The 25,930-nt window shown below is 48.0% G+C and overlaps 1 protein-coding gene across 7 annotated transcripts in view; it reads left to right on the top strand.

Moving 5' to 3' along the window:
* The window catches only part of MPRIP (myosin phosphatase Rho interacting protein), a 159,568-nt gene that overhangs the window by 82,080 nt on the left and 51,558 nt on the right, over positions 1 to 25,930 (top strand). For 4 of the 7 annotated variants that reach the window (XM_079953642.1, XM_079953643.1, XM_079953645.1 and 1 more), the window contains exons 5-7: positions 5,578 to 5,662; positions 18,675 to 18,885; positions 21,625 to 21,784. In XM_079953642.1, the coding sequence (XP_079809768.1) occupies positions 5,578 to 5,662; positions 18,675 to 18,885; positions 21,625 to 21,784 (456 nt within the window). Of the gene's footprint in view, positions 1 to 5,577; positions 5,663 to 18,674; positions 18,886 to 21,624; positions 22,133 to 25,930 lie in introns of all 7 variants that reach the window. The other 3 variants (XM_079953640.1, XM_079953639.1, XM_079953641.1) reach the window with 1 other exon arrangement.

Raw genomic sequence — 25,930 nt, 5'->3', positions numbered from 1 at the left:
CTACTTTCAGAGGCAGTTAAATTCCTTTTGCAGACGTTCCCCACCCTAAAATCTACGTTCTTACGAAGGCCCTGGGTCAGCCTGTTTTTAAAATCAAGGTGGGCGTGGATCACTGAGGACTAGGATCATTCCCAGTCCCAAGCCCACAGCAGGCTAGAATCCTTATGCAAAGACGTCTTGAGCTCAGCAGGTCTGCATGGAGCGGAAGTGGCAAACCTGAATTGCCCTGAGCTGCAGCCAGCTAGCCTCTTTCGTTCTGTTTTTTTTTTTTTTTTTTTTGCCTCTTAAACCTGCAAATCCTGAAATAGGCATTAAAACAAAGGGGGTAGGAAGATTGAAATGAGCACAACAGACAGGGAGAGGCAGAATCCAGGCTGCGGAATTGGACCTGACCTGTTGAGCAGGATTTGCTTGTTTCCTCCTTCTCCCTGTCACAGCTGCCCTGCCCAAGTCGGGCTGATCTGCGGGAATTAATTGTTCCCTGAATTTCTTGCCCGTCTCTCTCGCTGGGGCCAGAGTGCTCCGGCCTCCTGCAACCCCTTTCTTGGAGAAATGCTTCATGCCTAAAGAAATGTTCGGACTATGTACAATGCATGGTGGGACGAACCTGTACGGTTCTGTCAAAACTGGGGTTAACGGGGCAAATTGGCCGGACACTTGACCTTAGAAACCGAACTGGCGTCAGTTTTGTTCCTTTGAGGAGTTATCCGTCACAGAGCTCCTCGCGCTGAGTCACGTCGAGATTTTTATGTGCTTTATGGACTGCTTTTAAGCTATTTAAAGCGTGCTGGAATGCTGCCAGAGCAGAGGGCAAATTGGCCACATCCACACAACACATTTAAAGCACTCTCATACCACTTTGGGCAGAATTCTGAGAGCCACAGCCTGTTAAGGTGCTGAGAGTTCTTAAGAGGTTCCCTGCACAGAACTACAACTCCCAGCATTCCCTGGGAAGAAGGATTGATGATTAACACAGTCTGATAATTGAAGCTCTGTGAGGGGAACAGGGGCCTCTTTGCCTCTTTAACAAACTACAGTTCCCAGGATTCTTTGGGGGAAGCCAGGACTTGAATGCTTTGCATGAGACCTGAGCCTCGCCGATTCTTGGAATTCTGCTGTTAAGAGAATGAGCCCAGAGCAAAGTCTGTGGTCCTAAACAGTGTTAGAAACTCAGATATATAAGCTCATCGCCAAAGGGCAGCTTAAGTCTGGGATATGTTTGCCACAGTGGTACCTCTAGGCATGGATTGCCAGCTGAAATTGTCTGAAACCGGTCTCGCAATCTGAGCGCCGTGCCGGTTTCAGGCAATTTATCAATATATTGCCCATCTCTAGTGTCAGGATCAGTATCCGGCACATCCAGAAACCCTGGGGTCAGTGTTGACAGTACTGAGTTAGATGGACCCAGTGGTTTCACTCTGTCTAAGTCGACTTTCTGTTGACCCTGGGAAGGGAGGCAGAGAGCAGTTGCTCAGGGGCTGTTGGCGCAATTCAAAGCGTCGGTGCTGACCTTTAAAGCCCTAAACGGCTTCAGCCCAGTATACCTGAAGGAGCGTCTCCACCCCCATTGTTCAGCCTGGACACTGAAGTCCAGCTCCGAGGGCTTTCTGGTGGTTCCCTCCCTGCGAGAAGTGAGGTTACAGGGAACCAGGCAAAGGGCCTTCTCAGTAGTGGCGCCCGCCCTCCTATCAGATGTCAAGGAAATAAACAACTATCTGACTTTTAGAAGACATCTGAAGGCAGCCCTGTTTAGGGAAGTTTTTAATATTTGATTTTTTTTCTGTTTTTTAGTCTGTTGGGAGCCGCCCAGAGTGGCTGGGGAAACCCAGCTGGATGGGTGGCATATTATTATTATTATTATCATTATTAATAATAATATGTTGTAAAACCACTGGATTTCCCGCAGCTTGATTTCTGAGAGCAGGCTGCTACTGTCATGCTGCTTATGTGAAATTCTCCCCCCTGCCATCCATTGAGGTTGGAGTGTGTTCCTCTTTGGCAAAACGACGTCCATCTGTCTTAGGTTTGCGGCTGCTGGCTTGGGGGTGGTGGTGGTGGTGTGGGAATTTGGGGTGGTTATTATTACGATTATACGCTGTCTTCCGTGCCCTTGCTGCCTCTTGAAAAGCTTACGCCTGGGAGCTTGTGCAGCTCAGAGTCGCTAGAGAGAGAGAGAGGCAGGCTTTTATTTTCACGGTGGTGTTGAATAAACTCCTGAAAAGTACAGTGGTGCCCCGCAAGACGAATGCCTCGCAAGACGGAAAACTTGCTAGACAAAAGAGTTTTCCGTTTTGGGGGTGCTTCGCAAAATGAATTTCCTATGGGCTTGCTTCGCAAGACGAAAATGTCTTGCGAGTTCCTGCGGGGTTTTTTTCCTCCCCCCTTTTTCTAAGCCGCTTATCTGCTTATCCGCTAAGCTGCTAAAAGCCACTAATAGCGCTAATCCGCTAAGCCGTCAATGGGCTTGCTTCGCAAGACGAAAAAACCGCTAGACGAAGAGACTCGCGGAACGGATTCTTTTCGTCTTGCGAGGCACCACTGTAGCAGCTTAGCCCTGGAAAACATGGGCGCCACCCTAAGCACAAACAGTGCATCCTTTGCTTGTGTGTGTGTGTGTGTTGGAACGGAGATCAGAAACCACCCCATCGCTTGGGAGGGGAAGAGAAGGCATTGAGCAGGGGTTTGGGGTGGGGAAGGGGGCACAGTTATTCCTCTGCTTGCACCAGTGCCCACGTTGTTGCTGTTTGCACAGAGAAGATTTGAGGAGAAATGGGAAAAGTTGTAGCTCAGAGGTAGAGCATCCATTTACCATGCAGAAGGTCGCAGGTTCGATCCCCAGTGTGGTGGTGGTGGTGGTGGTGGTGTTATTAGGGTTTGCAATCGTAGAAGAATTGGGAGGGACCCTGAGAGTCATCTGTTCCAACTCTGTGCAATGCAGGAATCTTTTGCCCAACATGGAGCTCGAACCCCTGACCCTGAGATTAAGAGCCTCATTCTCTATTCTCTGAGCTATTGCTCTGCTGGAAAACGGTACCTGATTCATAGAGGGCAGTGGAACATATACAACCATCCTTTTCATAACCCACAAGCCCTCATAGTCTATTCAGATGAGCCATACCTTTCCAACACCTCCCTTCCTTTGAACTGCAGATGTTTGGAAATGGACTTGGGACAATTTGCATGCCTCCACATTATATCCTGTCCCCCAGAGCAACAGCTGCCTGGATGTCTCCAACGTAAGGGGGACTGTGTGTGTGTGTGTGTGTGTGTGTGTGATTTGAACACAGAGCCATGGCAAGACTCTTATGTTGTTTTCCCTCAAGTCAGATTTCCTGGTTAGTCCATTGACTTAAAATTGCAAATGTTAAAAGCATTGGGAATACCGCTTCTACCCCCTCCGATCTACCCTGCTGTTGCACAAGCCCAGTACAGTGGTACCTTGGTTTACAAACTTAATCCGTTCCGAAAGTCCGTTCTTAAACCAAAACCGTTCTTTTTTTTTTTTTTTAATAATATTTATTAAAAATTTTCCAGAATAAAAAGGAAAGATAGCAAGAAAGAAAGAAAAAACAGATATGATTTACACTTGGTTTCAGTGGCATCGTTCCCGGACTCCCCCCCCCCTCTTGTATTCCATTTCCCTTAAATTGATTCCACAGATTCTTACCCCAAATTTTAAAACCTTATTTGTAATTTTAAATAACCCATTTATTCCAAATTAATTTACCTTATTTATCTTAATGAACCATTTCTCCTTATATTTTATATAATTCCCTAAGATCGACCCCATTTCCCTTCCACGAATTCCCCTATTTTCAAACAACAAACATGAAAAAAGAAAAGAAAGAAATAATATATAATTTTACAGCCTTTGGATTCCAAATCTCTCCCCCCCCCCCCCCATTCCCCGGTTCCAATCCCCAAAGTTCATCCATTGTCTACTGCCAGCCTGGTGTATCTATATACAAAGTGGAGTCTATATCTCAACTCCACTTTGCCGTCTTTTGATAGCTTTTAATTTCAGAAAGTCCAATCTCGAAAAAACTCTCAGAAAAAGTCATTGTTCTTCCATCCAGACCTCTATGTTTAAGAGTCTAACTTAAATTCTATTTCTTGGTCCTTTTAAAGTCTGGATGTTCCAAATACTCCAGCTTCAAATTTGGTCCAGCTCTTATTCCTCAGGTTGCTTTTTCCTGTTCTGCTGCAGAAACCTTCTAATTCAGAAACTTCTTGTTCTCCACAGAGGCTTTTGTTATTCAGGAACATAACTTGCGTCAAGTCCCTTCCTTTCTTCAATAGATAAATCCATTGTCTCCTTTAGTATAGAAACCTCTGTAGACAAAATAATGCTTCGTTTTTGCAGCTTTCCCAAGAGATAACAGATCCTGCTCAAATTCATAGTATTTTTCCACTTGCTGCTACTGTTGCAATGTCCCAGCCTCCCTCTAGAGGGAATATGGTAACTTAATTTCTTTCAAAATCAGACCCAAAAGTCAAATAACTTGTTGCCTTTATTTCCAATAATTTATGTCCAAATTGTAACAAATCTAACCAGCAAAGCCATCGTAACAAAGTTCTCTTTTATTTTCCTTCTTTGACAGCTACTTTGACAGCTGTCAAAGTTTCTGTGTCTCTTCACCAGTCTCTCATAGCGGATCGTTCCCGGTTCCCGGGGGGGTTGCACTTTAGTTCCCACAAATCAGTCTTCTCCTCCAGCACAATTATTGTAATTTCCCTTCGTGAAGTTAAAAAATTTTTTCAGGTAAACAAGTTCATTTCTCGATCTTAGTTGTCAAATCCTTGCGTTGAGCCATCTACAACAGGGGGGGGCGGACTTCCTTTTTGCACTCCCCCCGCTCGCTCCAAATTCAAAGATCAAATTTCCCTTTTAAGTCCAATCAGTTTACTCACGGGTTGTTCCTTTTAGTCCAAATCCGAAATTTTCAAAGAAGAAGTCGTTGCTCTCCGCCGAATGGCATGCGGCTTCGCTGGGCAGGGGAAGCATTGGACTCACAGCACCACACACACACCCCGTCACCCGCTCCGCAGCCTTTAAAAAGGCTCCTTCGCGGGTCGGGGGGGCGCAAACGGTGCCCGCCGAGTCACCAAGTCCATGGGCATCTCCGCCCATGGTTTTTGAGGGTCCCCGCGTCGCCGGCACGGCAGGACCCGACCCCTACCCAGCCGACTCCCTCCGGAGCTCGGAGGGAGTCCGCCATTATATTATTAAACCAAAACCGTTCTTAAACCGAGGCACGCTTTCCCTAATGAGGCCTTCCGCCGCTGGTGCCCTTCTACTGTTCGGATTCCGTTCTTAGACCGAGGTAAAGTTCTCAAACCAAGACACTATTCCCGGTTTTGCGGAGTTTGTAAACCAAATCATTCTCAAACCGGACTGTTCTTAAACCGAGGTGCCACTGTAATCCACCTCTTTCTTTAATAGATGCTTGTAGCCAACCAGCCAACCTGCTCCACGAAAGAGGGAACCACCGCCAGTCTCACCTGGCTCTCGGAGCCTTTTCCAGGTGTTTCCTGTGACACGATTCCTAACTTTCCTCTCTTTCCTCTTTCTTCCAGGTGGCTGGAGATGCTGGTTGTCTACCCAAGGACGAACAAGCAGAACCAGAAAAAGAAGAGGAAAGTGGAGCCCCCGACTCCGCAGGTAAATGGGTAGGAAGTGGGAAGTGATCCCCACCAGTTACAGTGAGCAAGATCTGGGACTCCCTTTGAAAAGCACGCCTCTGAAACGAAAGCAGCTTTTCACAGCTTGCTCGTGGCTTTGCAGCACTCATCGTTTCTTTTCTTTTTTTTAACTAATTTTTTTTATCGAGTTCCCAAACCTTATCAAATCAGCCACAAATTAAGACAGATTTAATACCGTTATTTCCAAAAATGGGTTTCCCGCACTGCATTCTTGATGCGTCTGAGGTTTCCTCTTGTCGCTGCTTTATTTTCCTAGTTAATTCTAGTTTACATTACGTTCCTTACAATTCACCTTACATCGTATTGGCCCAAATATAAGCCGTACACGCAAGTAAGCCTCACCTTTAAAATTCGGGGGGGGGGGGACGGACACAGACAATACCTGAATATAAGCGGCTCCCTTAAAATTCCGCAGGCACTCACACCCATAAATGGCAAATGTAGACGACAATCCTACAGCGATATCGTAAAAGCCCATTTTTGTAAGGTCACAGATTTAAGCCACGCTTTAACTTTTCACTGTCGGAATTTGGGGGGGGGGGGGAAGGTGTGACTTATATTCAGGGCTATACAGTATTGCAGTAGTTTTTTGTTATTTTAAAACTTATTTATCCTTATCTGTCCGCTATCCACTTGCCAATTCTTGCACGTCTATTCTTTTAACATTTGCAATATCATCTTGCGCTCGTCTTTTCAAGCGAATGTTAGCCGCTTTGAGACTCCTGAAGGGGAGTGAAAGGCGGGATATCAAATCCAAACTCTTCTTCTTCTTCTTCTTCTTCTCAATTTCTCTCTGCCGGTTTTTTTGATAGTCCTTTATATTCAACACCAGATCTCGGAGAAGCTCTGTCTCAATAATGTCCATTTTTCTTCCAGCCAGGCCTCTATATTTAAAGGTGGAGCTCAAATCTTGTTTCTTAAGTCTTTTGAATCTAAATGTCCCATAAGCTCCAACTTCCATCTTAATCAAATTTGTAATCCGTAGTTCTTCAGGTCCCCACCTAAGGAGATCTTTCCATTCTTCCTTTATGTCCTTCCTGACAGGCCTCTGGCCTGCCTTAATCTTCAGCAGCATTGTAACTTCTCCTTCATTTTCCTCTGAGCAGAACTTTCCCCCTGGGAGGCTGAGCTATCGGTGGGTCCTGGAGGTGGTGCCAGAATGGGAGGCAAGGCCAGCGCAGGAGCCGGGAAGATACAAAGTGCTTTAGTGATCATAGGATCATAGTAGAGTTTGATGGGCAATGCAGGAATCTCAGAAAGTTCTTGCTGATGTTGAGCTGGAATCTCATTCTTGTAACCGGAATCCATTGGTTCGGGTCCTAGCCTCCAGAGCAGGAAAACACAAGCTCACTCCATCTTCCATGTGACAGGCCTTGAGATGGCAATAATAATAATAATAATAATAATAATAATAATAATAATAATAATAATTTATTTATATCCTGCCCTCCCCAGCCGAAGCTGGGCTCAGAGTAGCTAACAACAGTAAAAATTACACAGTTTACATAAAATCATAATCATTTAATTGAAATACATTCTAAAATCAATTCAGAGTCAAATTAATGACAACCATTGGGCTAGAGTTCTATGGGGATTACCAAAGGAGGGGGTCAGATTGCGCCTCGGCCAAAGGCCTGGTGGAACAGCTTCATCTCGCAGGCCCTGCGGAAAGATGTCAAGTCCCGCAGGGCCCTAGACTCTTGTGACAGAGCGTTCCACCAGATTGGGGCCACGGCCGAAAAAGCCCTGGCTCTGGCTGAGACCAGCCTAACCTCCCTGTGGCCCGGGATCTCCAAGATATTTTTGTTTGAAGACCGTAAGGTCCTCCATGGGACATACCAGGAGAGGCGGTCCTGTAGGTACGAGGGTCCTAGGCTGTATATCTCCTCTCAGTCTCCTCTTTAACATACTCAGCCTCTTCAACCTTTCCTCATAAGGCTTGATTTCCAGACCCTTGATCATCTTGGTTGCCCTCCTCTGCACACGTTCTGGCCTGTCAACATCCTTATTAAATTGTGGTGCCAAGAATTGGACTACGGTATTCCAGGTGTGGTCTGACCAAGGCAGAATAATATGATGACTTCCCTTGAGCTGGACACTAGACATGTATTGATGCAGCCTAGAATAGCATTAGCTATTTTTGCTGCTGCATCACACTGTTGACTCGTCCTGAGAGCCAGTGTGGTGTAGTGGTTAAGAGCGGTAAACTCGTAATCTGGTGAACCTGGTTCGCTTCCCCGCTCCTCCACATGCAGCTGCTGGGTGACCTTGGGCCAGTCAAACTTCTCTGAAGTCTCTCAGCCCCACTCACCTCACAGAGTGTTTGTTGTGGGGGAGGAAGGGAAAGGAGAATGTTAGCCGCTTTGAGACTCCTTAGGGTAGTGATAAAGCGGGATATCAAATCCAAACTCTTCTTCTTCTTCTTGAAGTTTGTGATGAGGGGTGAAGTGGAGCACAAGAAGGGGAGCTCTCCTCTGGAACTGATTCCCCCACCCTGAGGTGGTTCACCCATCTCCTGACACCCTGGCACAGCTCGTTCCAACCTGATGGGCCCCTCTCTGGCTGAAGAGCAGCTAACTTCCCATAACCCTCACCTTGGTCTGACCAGATCCTCCACAATGTGTCCTCGGGACACAGGGCAGACTGCATTGGTCTGGCTAGCTCAGCGAGGGTTCAGGCAGGAGTCTCTCTCTCCCTGGCCTATGTGGGAGCAGCACAGATTGAGCCTGGGGTATTTTTTTTTCATTTTTTTTTTTTCATGCCAAGCAGGTACACTGACCCTGAGGCACAGTCCTCTCCCTGCACAGAAACTTGCATACAAGGGACTTGCTGTATCTAGGTCCAAATAGCAACATCCTAGAGGTCCCAGGCCCTAAGGAAGTTAGATTAGCCTCAACCAGAACCAGGGCCTTTTCAACACTGGCCCCGGCCTGGTGGAACGCTTGTGTCTCATGAGACCAGGGCCCTGCAGGATCTGATTTCTTTCCACAGGGCCTGTAAGACAGAGTTGTTCTGCCTGGCCTTTGGCTTGGAATCAACTTTATCCCTTTCCCCTCTTTCCTTTTTCCTTCTGTGATGGAACTCCTATTTGGGGACTTCCCAGGCTTTTTTCTGGCCCACGTAGGACCAGTCTGAATAGTTGGCCTTGGTGAAGATTTGACGTTTTCATCCCCCAAAAGTTTTTTATTTGAGTTTCTATTGAAATGAGGCTGTATTTTAATGTTGTATTTTAATCTTGTTTTATGTTGTATCTTAATCAATTGTTTTATATCTGGCGTTAGCCGCCCTGAGCCTGGTCTTGGCTGGGGAGGGCGGGGTATAAATAAAATTTATTATCATTATTGGGATGTGGGTGGCGCTGTGGTCTAAACCACTGAGCCTCTTGGGCTTGCTGATTGGAAGTTCGGCGGTTCGAACCCCTGCGACGGGGTGAGCTCCCGTTGCTCTGTCACATGCTCCAGTGTGGTGTAGTGGTTAAGAGCGGTAGTCTCGTAATCTGGGGAACCGGGTTCGCATCTCCGCTCCTCCACATGCAGCTGCTGGGTGACCTTGGGCCAGTCACACTTCTTTGAAGTCTCTCAGCCCCACTCACCTCACAGAGTGTTTGTTGTGGGGGAGGAAGGGAAAGGAGAATGCTAGCCGCTTTGAGACTCCTTAAAGGGAGTGAAAGGCGGGATATCAAATCCAAACTCCTCTTCTTCTTCTTCTAGCAGTTCGAAAGCACACCAGTGCAAGTAGATAAATAGGTACCGCTGTGGTGGGAAGGTAAACGGCGTTTCCATGCTCTCTGGTTTCCATCACGGTGTCCCGTTACACCAGAAGTGTTTTAGTCCTGCTGGCCACATGACCCGGAAAGCTGTCTGTGGACAAATGCCGGCTCCCTCGGCCTGAAAGCCAGACGAGCGTCACAACCCCATAGTCGCCTTTGACTGGACTTAACCTTCCAGAGGTCCTTTACCTTTTTTACCGCATGGTGTTCATGTGCATACACAGAGTGACACCCTCCTGCAGCAAAGGCTGCAGACAAAGGCTACTTCCTGGTTGCTGCCTAGAGGCTTTCGGCCCCCTTTTCACAGCTGGAAACAGGGAATATATTGTTGACTGTCCACAGGCCCCTCCAGTTGGATTGGATTACCCAGCGCTCTGGTTTCCCTACAGGAGAGAGGTTCCCTGGAGGTGACTCGGAGAGTGAGAGGCCACAGATGAGGTTGAGGCCATTCCTAGATCTTTTGGGGGCTGGGACTGCGTTCTCTGGGGATCCAGTGACAGCGTTGGTCTCTCTTTTTTTTACTATAAATGGTAAAAAGAGAGCGAGAGAGACCCAAAACCCTGGTGCAGGACCATGACTCATTCTTTCCTGCCGGAGTCTGTGGGGGGTGAGAATTCAGCCCCTGATCCTGTCCGAATAGCCACCTCTTCTTCTCTGGGACTAAGGCTGTATTTAAGGCACACAGCTCCCCACAAAGACTGCTCTGGACTGTGGTTTATCCCTTTGAGAGCCTGAAGTTCGCAGCACCCTTAACAAACTCCAGTTACCAGGATTTGGGGGTGGGGGGAGTTGTGTACTTTGAAAGTACAGTTGTGTGCACAGAATTAAGGCTGAGATTTTGTTACTGGGTTGGGTTAACCCAACGGGTCAATGGCATGGATTGCCCAGGAAGATTCTGTCATTTGGGGTCACGAGATGGGAGCCACATGAACAACTCCCCAGCTGTTGCTCCTTCTCCTCTTCCTCCTCCTCCTCCTCCTCCTCCTCCTGTTGTTGTTGTTGTTGTTGTTGTTGTTAGAATTTGTATACCGCCCTATGCCCCAGGGTCTCAGGGCAGTTCACAGAATAAAATCAAGATATAAAACCACAAAATACATAATAAAAGTAAAAACAACCCAATAGCTCCCCCCCCAAAAAAAAAAACATTTTGAAAGGGCATAGAATGTAAATCAGATTACCCAAACGCCTGGTTAAAAAGGAACGTTTTTGCCTGGCGCCTAAAGGTGTACAATGAAGGTGCCGGGCAAACTTCCCTGGGGAGAGGATTCCACAGATGGGGAGCCACTGCAGAGAAGCAGTGTTGAGTGGAGAAGCTTGCAAAGCGAATTGTGCAAGGTTTAATTGTCCGACTGTGAACCTTCTCCTTGGTTGTGACAAGGCTTAAGCCCAACTGGAGCGATTTCACAGAGCTGTCAAAATGCTGTGAGGAGCTGAGAGGCAGGTGTCGTCTACTTCTCTTCCTTCCCCTCATTATTATTATTATTATTACAGTGGTACCTCGGGTTAAGAACTTAATTCATTCTGGAGATCGTTCTTAACCTGAAACTGTTCTTAACCTGAAGCACCACTTTAGCTAATGGGGCCTCCTGCTGCCGCCGTGCCGCTGCTGCGAGATTTCTGTTCTCATCCTGAAGCAAAGTTCTTAACCCGAGGTACTATTTCTGGGTTAGCGGAGTCTGTAACCTGAAGCGTCTGTCACCCAAGGTACCACTGTATTAATTAAATTTGTATACTGCCTTTCATCTGTAGCTCTCAGGGCATTTCATAACATAAAATTACAATATAAAAAAGCACAAAATACATAATAAGAATAAGAATGAAAACAAATCAATAATCTCCTCTCCCATAACGTATTTTCCTCCCTGAAATAATTTTTATTGGTTTTACACATACAAAATATAAATGAACACAAACTGTAAAAGCAAATCTATATAAAGAGGTTCTCAAAATCTCGAGATTTCTCCCCCCCCCCATGGGGTCTCATTTTCAACACCTACAACTGCATATTCATCCGTACTCCAGTTTTTATATCAAACCATATTGTCCATAGTAATTTTTACACGACAAGTGGGTCAAAATCCTGTTCTTGTTTCCGTCTGCTTACAGTGGTCTCCCAAATAACTTATAAAATTTTCCCATTCTTTTTATAAAGTTTTTTATCCTCTTGGTTTCTGAGTTTTCCAGTCAACTTTTCCCATAACACATTTAAAAGGACATCGGAGGTCACAGCAAAAGGCCTGGTTGAAGAGGAACATTTTCGCTTGGCACTTAAAGGTGTATAAGGAAGCTGCCAAGTGAGCCACTGTATAAATGGCCCCGCTCTCGTGTTGCCACCCTCTGGACCTCTCGTGGAGGAGGCACATGGAAGAAGGGCTTCAGAGGATGATTTTAGGGTCCAGGTCGCTTCATGTGGAGAGAGACAGTCCTTGAGGTGTTGTGGTTCTGAACCACTTAAGGTGGTATAGATTAAAATCATCGCTTTGAATTAGGCCTGGAAACTAATGGGCAGCCAGTGCAGTCGAGCCAGAATTGGCGCAAGATGCTCAAACCACCTTGTCCCAGCTGAAACTTCCAAGCCGTCTTCAGAGGCAGCCTAACGTATAACGCGTTGAAGTAATCCAACGTCGAGGTTACCAGAGCATAGACGACAGAAGTTAGGTGTAATGGTTCTAGGGGTTGCTCGTGCATAAGTCATCGCCACACCTGGCTGAGTTACCTGGGTGGACCCTATTCTGTCCGGACCGCCACTCACCCGTGGCTGTCTCAATCACTGGCAGAATCTGTCAGTGGGCGTTTCTTGAACTTCTTCCAGCAAAGAAGCTCTTTGACGCCTAATCTCCGCCTACTCTCCCTGCGCGGAAGCCTTCTGCGCAGGGAGGGTGTGGGCAGCGGAGGACCCGTGCTCTCCCCGCTGGTCTCCGGCGAGGAGTCATGGAGCCACCTCGCCGATTCCCCCATCTGCCCCCCTTCTCCACTGGTGCTACGCTGATTTCCTTCCCCCAAAGATGGGCTGCTTCTCTCCCTCCCGGGACGCTCTCTGTAATCCCTCTGGAGCCCTCCCTCTCCCTCTGGCTCCGATGGCAGTTCCCTGACATTAGGCTATCCCTCTCCAGATCGGGGCAGAGCTGGGCCACCAGCCAAAGCTGATGGAAGGCACTCTGTGCTGCCGAGGCCACCTGAGCCTTGCATGACCCCACTTCTCCGATCTTCTGAGCATCTTCTCCATCACAGGCTGTCCTTCCAAGTTCTGTGTGGGACCCAGGTGCCCTTGGAAAGCAGGAGAGGTCAGCTGCATGTGGGCTGCCCTCTGCAACTGGCTTCACCCCCCTTCAAGGTGCCCACATGCCTTCCAGCTCCTTGAGGGTTTGTGAGGCAGAGTCGGATGCCATCTCCAGAAGGAAGCTAACCTAAGCTAATGCTTGCACTGCTCTCCGTTCTCCACCAAGGAGAGGAAAATGTTGCAAGCCACATTAGTGCAAGCTAAGCAAGTTTGCAGAGGCCTGTTTTGCAGAGTTCTGCTTCTGCCAGTCAGGGAGGAGATGGTAGCCAGGCCCCAGAGCCTTTGAGATCCTAGTTGGAAGGTACACACACCCTGTTTCCACTGCTCTGGAGTGGTTCTTGCATAGCTATCAGACCAGAAGGACTACAGAACTGGGTTTTCAGTGTGTGCGTGGAAGATGAGATTATCCACCCAGCACAAAACTTTGCAACTCATTCTGAGTGCTGGATTATTATTTTTTAGGAAATAAAACTTTATTCGCATTAGCCAATGGCCATAGCAACCTCGCAGTTCAAAAGCACGTCAAAGTGCAAGTAGATAAATAGGTACCACTCTGGCGGGAAGGTAAACAGCGTTTCCGTGCGCTGCTCTGGTTCTCCAGAAGTGGCTTAGTCCTGATGGCCACCTGACCCGGAAGCTGTACGCCGGCTCCCTCGGCCAATAAAGCGAGATGAGTGCCACAACCCCCGAGTTGTCCGCGACTGGACCTAATGGTCAGGGGTCCCTTAACCTTTATAGCAACAGTAAAACATTACATGCTGGATTGCATGGATCCTTGGGTTTGCCGATTTAGGCCCCGTTCCATCCATTCTCAGCCGATTTCTCCTACAGTGGCTTGTGGTGAAATGGTTGGTGCTATCGTCTCCTTGGAGCTCTACTTCTCTCCCAGAGTCCAAAATAAACCAGGCAGGCAGCTGCTTTTTCCTGCCCTTTGACTCGAAACCTCAGAGTATTTCAGGGTTTGTGGGTGCTTTGCTTGAGGCCGGCAAAGAGGAAGCCCCCACGCAGCGTGATCCCAGCACCCCCTAAACTGTTCCCCCTTTCTTCTTTTCTGTTTTTGGAAGAGGAACAAAAATTGGGAAGGGGCTAAAACAAAAAAAAAGCTGGCCAAATAATAATCATATTTTTGGATTGCACTTGGTTGCCGTGGCAACCTCTTGGAAACATGACAGGATCTGAGCTCCTGAGCACCAAATAAGGTAAGTAGGATTTGGGGGGAAGATGCGAGGCGAGTAGAAGCGTCTGCTGGTCTCTTCCCAACCAGGCCATCTCCGGAGATGATGCTGATTTGGGGGCAAAGCTTGTGCTGTCTGGGTGCTTCTGCTGAATGGCAGCACAGATGATAACAGGAATAATAATTTTATTATTAATATCCTGCCCATCTGTCTGGGTTGCTATACAGGCATGTTACATGCCTAGGAAAATTTTTGGGAGGGGGTTCTGCTTCCAGTAAAAGGAATTATCTGGATGGGGGTTTGAGATTGTTCTTTGTGACATTTTTTCACTTCACGATGCTCCAAGTCCTGGTTGCTTGCACACTCTGCTATTCCAGAGGGAAAAACGATAACTACCCAGAATGCTTTGAGGACTGTAGTCAAAAGAGGGAACCTGTCTACCGGGTTGGTTTGGGGCCTGTGGGAGAAGCATCCCTCCCCCTAGTAAAACTGCAATGTGGGGCTTGGCCACCAATGAAGCAGTGGGGCGAATTTTACCTCGGGCTGAGTTCAGGTGTGTGTGGTCACCTTCAGCCTCTCAGAGAGCGAGGGGATTGCTTGTCATTGGAGGCGAGTGTAAGAATATCCGCCTCACTTAAAAATCCCCTCAAGAGACGTACAAACACCGCTGTGAAGGCACTTCCTCGTTCGGGGTATATCTTGAGGGTATACAGTGGGACCTCGGTTTTCAAACGTCTCGGAAGTTGAACATTTTGGTTTTCGAACGCCAAAAACCCAGAAGTAAATGCTTCCATTTTTGAACACGCCTTGGAAGTCGAACGGCTTCTGCTGCTTTTACTTGTTATTTTTCTCAGTTTTCTGCAGGCCTCCCTTTGCGCCTCGGTTTTCAAATGTTTCGGAATTTTTAAACTCTTAATAAATATTAATAAATATTATTTAAAAAAACAACAACAAATGTTTCGGAACGCGGAACGGTCTTCCGGAATGGATTATGTTTGAAAACCGAGGTAGCACTGTATTTGAGGCATTCATTTCCTACTTGCGAGGGTTGCCTTTGAGGTTGACACCAAGCAGTTTCTTTCCTGGCTTGGCAGTACCAGGGGCAATGCAGGTGTGTGAGAGTCGTAGAGGCTTCTGCCATGGCAACATCCCCACGATATACTCCAGAGGGGTTTCAGGGATGCAGGTAGTCGCGCGAAGCTCGTCATCCATCTCTGGAAGGGCTTAGCGAAGGCCTCTGGACCAGGTTTGTTCACCTGACTGAAGTGAGGTTTGTGTGCCTTTCCAAGTCAACGCAATGCCATACATTTCATAGACAGGAGTCATCTATTCCGGTCCCCCCGCAGTGCAGGAATTGTGTCCCTGGGTGGGCTCAAACCACCAACCTTCTGGTTGACGGCCAGACACACACCTGACCCCTTGTGCCGCTGGTTAAACTGCTATTTGTACCAATTTAACAACGTCTTCTCATTCATGTGACTCTGCAAGTTCTCTCTGAAACTCATGGCAAGTTTCTAGGTTTTTTTGACTGAGGAATTGACTGAGGTTTATAGAGAAAAATACAAAGCTTAATATCTCACCCCTTTTTTATCCAAACTAAGACTTTGATCTATATACAATAAAAACATAAAGGGGGGGGGAGAGAGAAGAGTAGAAAAGAGGTTAAAAGAGAAATATAGAAATATAAGATTCAGAAAATAAAAAACTTCCAATTCTTCCCCTATGTAAAAACAATATTCACTTTGTCCCGTGAGGCGAGTTTCAAGTTCTCATGGTCACAGAGAGAAAGATTTATCTTTGTTGCTTTAACTTTGTAGCTGCGACACACAATGGTGTCTTGGGGGTGTAGGGGACCCCGAGAGAAGGGTGAGGTGGATTTGTGTTCCTCATCTTTGAGGAGCAACCCTGATGTGTTCGTGCGCCCAGGCGCACCGCTTCTGGAAGAGGTCCAAGTGGTGTATTTCTAAAGCCACCTTTTGCTCTTCTCTTCCATTTTTGACTCCTGCCCCTTGCGGGAGAAGACTAATAAAAGCTCTCTCCTTTTTTTGAAACTCAGTGCTTAGCCCCCCGTTGCCTCTGGGAAGTCTTTCATTAACCATTCCCCGGTTAAATAAGATATTTGTGTGCACATGTTATTGTGGCCCTCAGCTGTTTGGAGACTGGGGTGGGAAGAGGTGTCTTGCTGGAAACCAGAATGCAGAAGGAATAAAGGAGCTATGAAGGGAGAATGTTCATGTTAGATGTGCAGAAATAAATAACTGCTACCCTTGCTAGCTCCGTTCACCAACCCCACTCCCATTTCTTCCACATTAATGACCCAGATTTTCCCCTTCCCACCTCAGGCAACTATACCAAGCTTGCTTTTCACCTTCCTGACCTGATTTCTTCATGCAAAGGCAGAATTGTGATGCAGCACCAATGGGGGCTGTGCGACGACAGCCTTGTGTTTTTATGTATATAGGAAGAAAAGTGGAACCCGTCCTCCGACTTCTAATTCACCCCCTTCAGTAAGATAGGCTGTGACCCTTTCCCTCCAAACTATCTGCGCATGCTAATAGCTTACTTTATTTTGAAAATATCAGCATTGTCTTTCCAGTGCAAAAAGCTTGAGGCAGTTTACAGTAGCAGAAACACTTAAAAACAATGAAACCAACATGAAGTTATAACCAGGAAGAGCATCAACAATGGGGAGAGGCTCAGAGTCCTTCTCGCCAAGAACACTTTCAAGTCTGTAAAAAGATTAAAAACCACAGAGGCTAAGAAGCTAAATCTAGGCGGTGCGGCAGAAGGAGACAACTTTAACCTGGCATGTAAAAACTATCCAAGGAAGATGTTGGCGATTCCGCAGCAGTGGCTGTACCCCAGAGTTTGTCCTGCTTTGTGAAGCCACGGTTTTATTTTCCCTTTGGTATGGCTTTTGGAGCATGGCCTTATCGGGATTTTAAAGGACAGGTCCATTTCTGAGGCCCAGGGTTGCCTTAACTGCAACCAGCCTGCCACCCATCGGGTAGGGCGGGTTGCAAATACAACATTACCAGTATCACGATGTCATTTTTCTCCTGAGACAATTGCAAGACAAAGATGTCAGTGCAGGAGCAGCAGGCAAAGTGATGTGCTGTTCTACACATTTAAGATGCTAGGTCTGCACAACCCCCATAGCTCAGTGGTAGAGAATCTGCTTTGCATGCCGAAGGTCGCAAGTTCAATCCCCGGCATCTCCAGGTGGGATTGGGAAAGATCCTGATCCGAGACCTTGGCATGCCTCCTCCAGTTATTATTGCTGATGGTATTGTTACGATTAAACTTATTTATTGCTTCTTTGCCACAGCAACTCAAAGCGATATACAGAATTTTAAACAAAAATCTTACTCTGACATACATAAAAGCCAACATTTTAAAAACATGTAAAAGACAAATCCATTAAATATATATATATATATATATATATATAGATTAAAACATCCCACTCAGGCAAAAAGGTAGTTGATAGTTGAAAGCCTGATGAAGAAGGAATCTTTTTCCTGGCGCCTATAGATACGTAATGGTGGTGCCAGGCGAGCCTCCCTGGGGAGAGTATTCCACAAGCAGGGAGCCATCACTGAAAAGGCCTGTTTTTGGGCTGCTACCCCCTGGACCTCCTGTGGAAGGGACAGATGAAGATGGGCTTCAGATTATGATTACAGGGTGCAGGTCGGTTAATATGGCCAGAGTTGGTCCTTGGGACACGGGCTCTGAGCCACAGAAGACTAATAATAACCCAGATGGACCTATGGTCCGACTCTGTATATGGCATCCTCCTGGTTTTGGCACACTTTCCCAGGTCTTGAAATGATCAGGCTACATGTTGATGGGGAAACTCCAGGTTTGATGACATTACTACATGAGCCAGTGCATGCCTAAACGTAACAGGGCTGCCGTTTTTGACGGCAAAGTGTGTCTCCTTCAATGAAATGCTGAGGTGCAACTCGGCTTGCATTGAAGACCGGTGGGTCTACATGGGAGAAAGTGCATAAAGAGAAGACCCTCCAGACTCCCTAGCCCGTCCTTTAAACCTGTGCTAAGTGCTAGACCAGGGGTAGGCAAACTAAGGCCTGGGGGCCAGATGCGGCCCAATCGCCTTCTCAGTCTGGCCCGTGGACAGTCTGGGAATCAGCATGTTTTTACATGAGTAGAATGTGTCCTTTTATTTAAAATGCATCTCTGGGTTATTTGTGGGGCCTGCCTGGTGTTTTAACATGAGTAGAATGTGTGCTTTTATTTAAAACGCATCTCTGGGTTATTTGTGGGGCATAGGAAATCATTCATATATTTTTTTTCAAAATATATTCCGGCCCACCACATGGTCTGAGGGACGGTGGACCGGCCTATGGCTGAAAAAGCTTGCTGACCCCTGTGCTAGGCTGATGCTCTCAAGGTTGCTTTCCTCATTTTTCACATCCTTCTCCTCCCTCCTTGCCTCGGGAGAGGAGACATATTTGTGTGTGTCTCTTGCTGAGCACAAAGAGCATCCATGGCTCTGTTACTAGTCTGGCAGAACTCAGGCCTTCCCTATCAAATATGTGTTTCTTATTTTCTTAAACTCGGAGTGATTATAACCAAGGGCGAGGTGTGTTCTTAATCCAGCAGGGGATCCAGCACTCAGTTCAGCTTCCAAGCTGCATGTTTACATTCCATGACGTAAGTTGGTGTGAGACAAAAAACTGTCGGTGAAATTCACGTCGCCTCACAGTTCTGCCTTCTCTCCTAGGAACCCGGCCCGGCAAAGATGGCCGTCACCAGCAGCAACATCCCTGGTGCAGAGAAGGTCCCAACCACAAAGTCCACCCTTTGGCAGGAAGAAATGAGGAGCAAAGACCAGCCAGATGGCAACGGGGGACTCAGCCCAGCCCCAAGCCCTGTTCAGGGCCAGGCTCCCCCTGGATGCTCCTTGAAGGAGCCGACGCTGGACAGCAAGGAAGGTAAGGGTTGAACCCTGAACTCAGACAGAACAGAGAGGACAAGGCCGGCACAGAAGCTCGGGGGTCAACCATGTTTTTTGCACATGGGACGTGCTGTGTTAGCACACCTGATATCCCACACCTCCGCGTTTCGGAAGATGCTTGCGTAAAGCACGGAGACCTTGTGAAATTTAAGCGCAGAGACCCTGTCCCTCCACTTCCCTTTGCTGCTGCAGAGGATTGTGTAACATCCAAAGAGAAGAAGTCAAGTCTCTCCTGTTTTGAAGGAGCGTGTTGACTTCCCAGTGACCCTGTCCGGATATGTTATGGCTCTGGCCTGCTGGAGCTGGGAGAGTATCAGAGAATAGCAAAGATAAATACAAGGCTAACACGCCGTAAAGAGAATGGTTTGGCAGAGCTGCAGGGGCTGATTTGGGTGGCTTCAGGCGCGTCCCAAGAACAGCATGAGAGTCAGCGTGAGAGTCAGCGAGGTTTTAGTGGTTAGGTTCCCGGACGACGTAGATGGGGGGAGGGGAGAACCTTGCACGCCACCTTGAGCTCCTCGGAGGAAATCGTGGCATGAAATGCAACAATTAAAAAAAACCTTGCGTGAGGCCTGGGTAGGGGTGTGCAGTGTACAGAGGAGGGAGTCCGAGAATTGGGAAGAGGCTGCAAGGGTGCTTTGCAAGCCCTGCCCAGCTGATGGGAGACCACCGTTCTTGTCGGTGGAGTCTGCATCAAACTCTGTGGATGGCATTGTTGAGCTGGCAGGGCCAATAATAATGATGATGATGATGATGATGATGTTTTATTTATACCCCGCCCTCCCCAGCCAAGACCGGGCTCAGGGCGGCTAATACCAGGTATAAAACAGTTGATTAAAATACAACTTTTAAACAAGATTAGAATGGAACATTAAAATGCAGCCTCATTTCAGTAGTCAGTCAAAAACTTTTTGGGGATGAAAACATCAAATCTTCACGCAAGTTGCCCAAGTGCAGCAAATCATTTTTCTTTTTCGCATGCAAGGAAGCAAAAGGCTGTGTGCTTGTGACTGGGGACCCCCCGGGGGGAGGGGGGCCTAAACTCTGCCTCCAGGTGGCTCCCCGTGTCTCGTGTGTTGGGCTTTGACACCCTCTCGGCTGTCTCCCAAAGCTGCAGCCGGGCCTCTCCTTCCCCATTGCGAGCATCCTGACCTCACTCTGAGTTCAGTTTCTTGACGTGACGCTCAAGACCCTCTTTACCTCGCGCTTTCCCAAAACGTTGCAGAGTTTGCGAACTGGCGGCGTTTACACAATTTAAATAATGCGAAGAGGTGTCTGGATCTTGAATGTGTTTGCTAACTCGCCCACCCCATACCACCTCTAGATAGGGGGCAATAGGGCTTTTGCCTCCAACCGATAATAAACAGCGGAATGCCTTGATTTTATTTTGCATCTTTTGGCTCACCACCTGAACTACCCTGCATTTCTTGTCAAACAGTGAGTTCCTCTTTCGTTCTCCCGTCCCCAGCGGTTTGCCTCATCCCACTGCCCCCCCCCCCCCATCTCCTCTGATTAGTCTGCCAGCAGCTCTGCTGCATTGTTCTCCAGGAAACAATAAGGGCTAGGGATCTGCTTCCTGTTCAGGATGATGAGTTTTCCCCTTGGCTACCTAGGAAGAGCCAATGTTTCCCTCCTCCTTTATCTGTGTTTCAAGGCTGGCTATCAAAAGCGCTTGTTTTCTTCCTTGCCTTCCTCTCAGGGGTTCGCCATTCTAGCATGTGCAATGCTTGGGATTAATCAAGACAGGCTTTTTATTTATTTTTTGCCCTTGGTACCAAAAATGTCTGACTTCCCACCCCATTTTCCATGCCCAATATCTTCTCTCCATCACATCCATGCTGTATTCTCTTAATTCCTTCTGTTGCTTATATTTCAAATCCTGCTTGCGAGTTCATCATACGACGACATTTTCTTGAAAGGGCTTCCATTCTTCCACAAAGCAGTTGTCATTAGAATCTCTTACTTTGGCAATTAATTTTGCCGATTCTGCATAGTCCCTCACCTTACTTACCCATTCCTTGGTGGGAACGTCTTCTTCCTTCCATTTTTGTGTGTGGCAAATCCTAGCCGACATTGTTACATACACAAACAACTTTATTGCTGGTTTTAAATGGTGTTTTGATGCCCTTTCAACTTGCTGTTTTTAGCCAGTTTGCTTCGTATTTTATAACATTCATTAGTGCCGTAAGCTGCCTTGAATCCCAATAATGATGATGATGATGATGATGATAATAATAATATTTATTTATTTATTTATTCATTCATTCATTCATTCATTCATTCATTCCTTCATTCATACATACGTACATACATACATACATACATACCCCGTCCATCTGGCTGGGTTTCTCCACCCACTCTGGGTGGCCCCCAACAGAATATTAAATACACAATCAAACATCAAACATTGAAAACTTTCCCTAAACAGGCTGTCTTCAGATATCTTCTAAAAGCCAGATAGCTGTTTATTTCCTTGGCATCTAATGGGAGGGAGGGTGCCACTACCGAGAAGGCCCTCTGCCTGGTTCCCTGTAACCTCACTTCTCGCAGTGAGGGAACCACCAGAAAGCCCTCAGGAGAAAGGTGGGTGGTGTTTATAATATTAAATAAGCAAGTCCCACCCCACCGATCTACATAGCCCTGAGTTCCCTGCGGGGAGGCAGGGGGCACCCAAGGGCAGCCCAGTCACCTCCAGCTTCTCCTTGCCTCCTCGCAGACGACAGCAGCATGCATGGCGACCGAAGCGACAGCGGGCGGAAAACCCGGGTGGAGAGCGGCTACTTCTCCTTGGAGAAGACGAAACAGGATGGGAAGCCGGACGAGCAGCAGCTGCCGACCCCGCCATCCCCTCCCAGCCCCAGCACCCCCAACAACAGGTACAGTGACTCCCAGTCGCCCTCCCCGGAGCAGAGCTGCCCCTTTCCTTCCCTAGGTGGCCCCCCAGGCAGCCGAATGGTGTACAGCTTCTCCCTCAACTGCCTGGACTTGACGAGCGACTACAAGGACTCGGCAGCGAGAGACGGGGCGAGGGGAGCCGAGAGGCCGGGCCGCCCTCTTTCCTTTAGAGCAAGCCGGCAGTACGCCACCCTGGCCGATGTCCCCAAGGCTGTCAGGATTAGTAACCGGGAGGCTTTCCAAGCGGAGAGGAAGAGGCTGGAGCGGCGTTCCCGAGCTCGCAGCCCCGGAAGGGAAGAGGTGGCTCGGCTCTTTGGCAGCGAAAGGAGGTAAGGAACGGGCGACAGCGCCGCCGACGGGTTTCTCGTTCGGAGGAAGCCAGTTGGCTCCTGGCGGTGCCTCTCGCAGCGTTTCTCCAATTCGGGTCTCCTGTGGTCGGACTACAACTCCCATCATCCCTGGCCACTGGATGATGGGCCTTGTAGTCCAACAACAGCTGGAGGCCCGAGATGGAGAGATGCGGCAACGTTTGAGTGGGGTTTTGAGCTGGCCTGCTGGGCACAAAGAGGGCAGCCTCCGCAAGACCATTTTTGCTGCGTGGGTGGTGTTAAATGTGGCCCAACCAAGTGGCATTTGAAGAGGTCGCTCGGTTGTGCAGAGGAAGGGATAGTGGGAGATGGCAGGGCAGCCGGGAAGCTGAAAACAGGTGCAGGCAACTCCCAGTTATGTGTGACCCCCTCCCCCCAAGTTCTCAGTTTAGCTGCCTCCCAGAGCACTGCATCCAAGCCCTGAAACTATATCACTGCATTCAGGATGCAAAGGAACTCCTTTTCCATGGACATGACTTTAATGCAGGGCTTTTGTGGGTATCGCACAACATTGGCAAGGAGTCTGGTATCTGGTTCGGGGCTTGGAAAATGTTAGCTTTCTTCGGAAAGAAAGAAAGGCAGAGCAAGTTGCTGGACCTCATGCTTTTGAAGCAAAACACAGAGAAAGCCTCCAAAATTAATGAGTGGCTCGGCACCAGGTTTTAGCTCAGTTGGCGGTTGAGTTTAAAGCATTGCACAACTGCCTCTCTCCCCTCTCCACATATTTCCCTAGGCAATGCATGTGTGGGGAGTCTGGCATGTATGCTGGCCTAGCTTAATGAGCTATGATGGAGACTCAAGGAGACGTCGTTTAGTGGAGCTGAATAAGCTGTAAAATACCTTGGTATGTGCACAATAGCTGGATTGGTGCAATAGCTCTGCTGATGTGCAAGGCCCATATCTGCAGCTGCAAAGGTGTCTTGCAGACATACAACCGTGTGTGTGTGTGTGTGTGTGTGTGTGTGTGTGTGTGTGACATTCCAGACCCCTCACATATAATAGTTGAAACTTGCCTTTCCAAATTAACTCTCTCTGTCTCGTTTTCTCGGCATGACAAGGCCTGCAGATAAAACGACAAGAGAGCAGGAGGCGCAGGACCAGAGGGGAGAAAGCTGTCTTCTCTCTTTCGCTCGCTCTTGATTCCCGACAGGCGTGTTCACTTGAGCAGGTTTCTGACGAGTGGCTGCGGGGGTCTTTTTGCATTTGTCTCCAGTATGCACAGAATCACAGCAGTTGGAAGGGGACCTGAGGGTCATCTAGTTCAACCCTCTGCAATGCAAGAATCTTTTGTCCAGCGTGGGACTTGAACCCGCGACCCTCAGGTTAAGAGTCTACCCCAGACAGATTATGCTGTGGTGTTGACCCTCGCACCAAGAGGCAAAAGTATACAAGGGGTGGCAAGAATATTGGGGGATTCTTGGGCCACATTGGTTAGGCCACCTTACATTTAAAGCACTATTGTACAACTTTAAACAGCCCCAAAGAATTCTGGGAGATGTAGTTTGTTAAGGGTGCTGAGAGTCGTTTGGAGACCCCTCTTCCTCCCACAGAGCTACGATTCCCAGAGTGGCTTAGCAGTCAGTCCCTCTTGCCAGGGAAATCTGGGAACTGTAGGTCTGGGAGGGAAAGAGGGAGTCTCCTAATAATTCTCAGCGTCCTTAACTAATTACAATTCCTGGGATGCATTAGGGAGAGAAATTATTTCTCAAGAGGTATAAATAGTGCTTTAAATGTAGGGGATTGTATTCTGTTAGATTTTACTCAGAGAATAATTGGCCTAATTTAGTTGTCTTCATTACTTCCAGTGGGTCTCCTCTGAGTAGCCCACAGTGTGGATGTGGTCTTAGTGTAGAAACAACCAGGACATTCTGCAGGTCATTCAAGATGCATCCCAGGCGCCTAGAAGTTCTCACCAGGGACCCTGCAGTGATCCTAAACTGCTGCTCGCATGAGATCTAGGAACTTCTTGCAATGGTAAAGCTACATTTTTCAGGATGACCCTTTTAGCACCAGGTACCAGTCTCCGTGCACGCATGGGTGGGGAATTCCCTCGCAGGTGAGACCCTCCTCGTGTTTCTTTCCTGACGTGTGCCCAGAAGGTACAGGCTTCATGTAACTTCGAAGGCCTAGCAGGTGGCTGGGCCCCCTCTCCCAGGGCTGCTCAGCTGAGTGGGTGGACACACCTTGTCGTGTCTTTTGAAAAATGGAGGGAGAATGTACATGCCCCAAGAAGTGGTCCCCTTTCACAGGTTCCTGGATTGCAGGATTCATTAGTGTTGCTGTGGAACTGGGGAAATAATAATAATAATAATAATAATAATAATAATAATAATAATTTATTTATTTATACCTCGCTCATGTGGCTGGGTTTCCCAAGAGAATTAATGATGATAATAATAAAGCGATAAAACATCAGACATTAAAAGCTTCCCTAAACAGGGCTGCCTTCAGATGTCTTCTAAAAGTCAGATTGTTGTTTATTTCCTTGACATCTGATGGGAGGGCGTTCCACAGGGCAGGCGCCACCACCGAGAAGGCCCTCTGCCTGGTTCCCTGTAACTTGGCTTCTCACAGGGAAGGAGCCGCCAGAAGGCCCTCAGTGCTGGACCTCAGTGTCTGGGCTGAACGATGGAGGTGGAGATGCTCCTTCAGGTATAGTGGGCCGAGGCCGTTTAGGGCTTTAAAGGTCAGCACCAATTGTGCTCAGAAATGTACTGGGAGCCCAAAGGAAACCAAGCAGCTTGTAGAGCAGGGCAGGCCAACTTCTCAGACCAAGTGGGCCACAAGAATCCTTGGGACAATGCCTGGCCCAAGGTCACCCAGTGAGAGCTTCATGACCGAGCAGAGATTTGAACCCTGGTCTCCCAGGGTCCAACACTTTAACTAACCACTGCTCTGTGCTGGTTTAGCCTTACGTGCAAACCAGCTTGGCATGACTCCATCCCTTCGCGAGCTTTTCCTGTCCTGCTAGCAGCTGCCAGTGATTGCACAAGTGTAACATCTGAATGAAGTCCCAGAATGCAAAGAAGCATGGATTTTTTTTTTGGGGGGGGGTGTCATTAGCAAAATATCCAACAGGAGATGAATGGGGCTGCTGTGCAAGGCCTCTCTGGTTACCCTCCAGCCATCTTGGTGTCTGAAACTCTCCTAAGAGGCGTGCAATCCTTAAGAACAGCTGGATCCAGCCGGCATCTGGCTTCCAGAAATGTCTGGGGAAACGCTTCAGCAGGGTGTGGATGCTGAGGCCTTGTTGCTGCTGGTCCCTTAGTGTCTGCTCTTGGGACGTGCCATGTTCCCTCTGGCCATGGAGGACCTCCTGAGCTGTCGCGGTTAATAGCTGTCAATCAGCTCTCTCCTCCGCAAAGGCGTCCTCTGTATCCAGGTGGGCTGGATACAGTTTTTCCGAGCCCTGCCTGCGGCCACCTGCAACAGCGAATTAACATTGCCCTGCAACCCCCCCCCTTCCCCTTCTGCTTGGCTCCTGGCTGCTTCTCTGCTTTCCCCACTTTGCTTCTTGCTTATTAACATTCTTCTCCCACCTGTGAGTCGGTTCTGTTGCCGTTTGTGGAGCTGAGCAAACTTGTTCCAAGCATCTGGTGTCTGTTTTTGCACCTGGATTTTCCTCCTCCTCTATTTGTGCCTGGTCTCCGTTTGCGCATGGGAGCCCACTCCCCACTTACCACTCCCACCCCTGTCACAAACACATACTGCACATGCCAGGGTCCCAAGGAACAGACCAAGCGCTTTAAAAACAGCCAG

Source organism: Podarcis cretensis (genome assembly GCF_951804945.1).
Source record: "Podarcis cretensis genome assembly, chromosome: 14".
In the NCBI taxonomy this organism is placed as follows: Eukaryota; Metazoa; Chordata; class Lepidosauria; order Squamata; family Lacertidae; genus Podarcis; species Podarcis cretensis.
The sequence above is the reverse complement of the archived record's forward strand: the minus strand, read 5'-3'. Positions and strand labels throughout refer to the sequence as shown.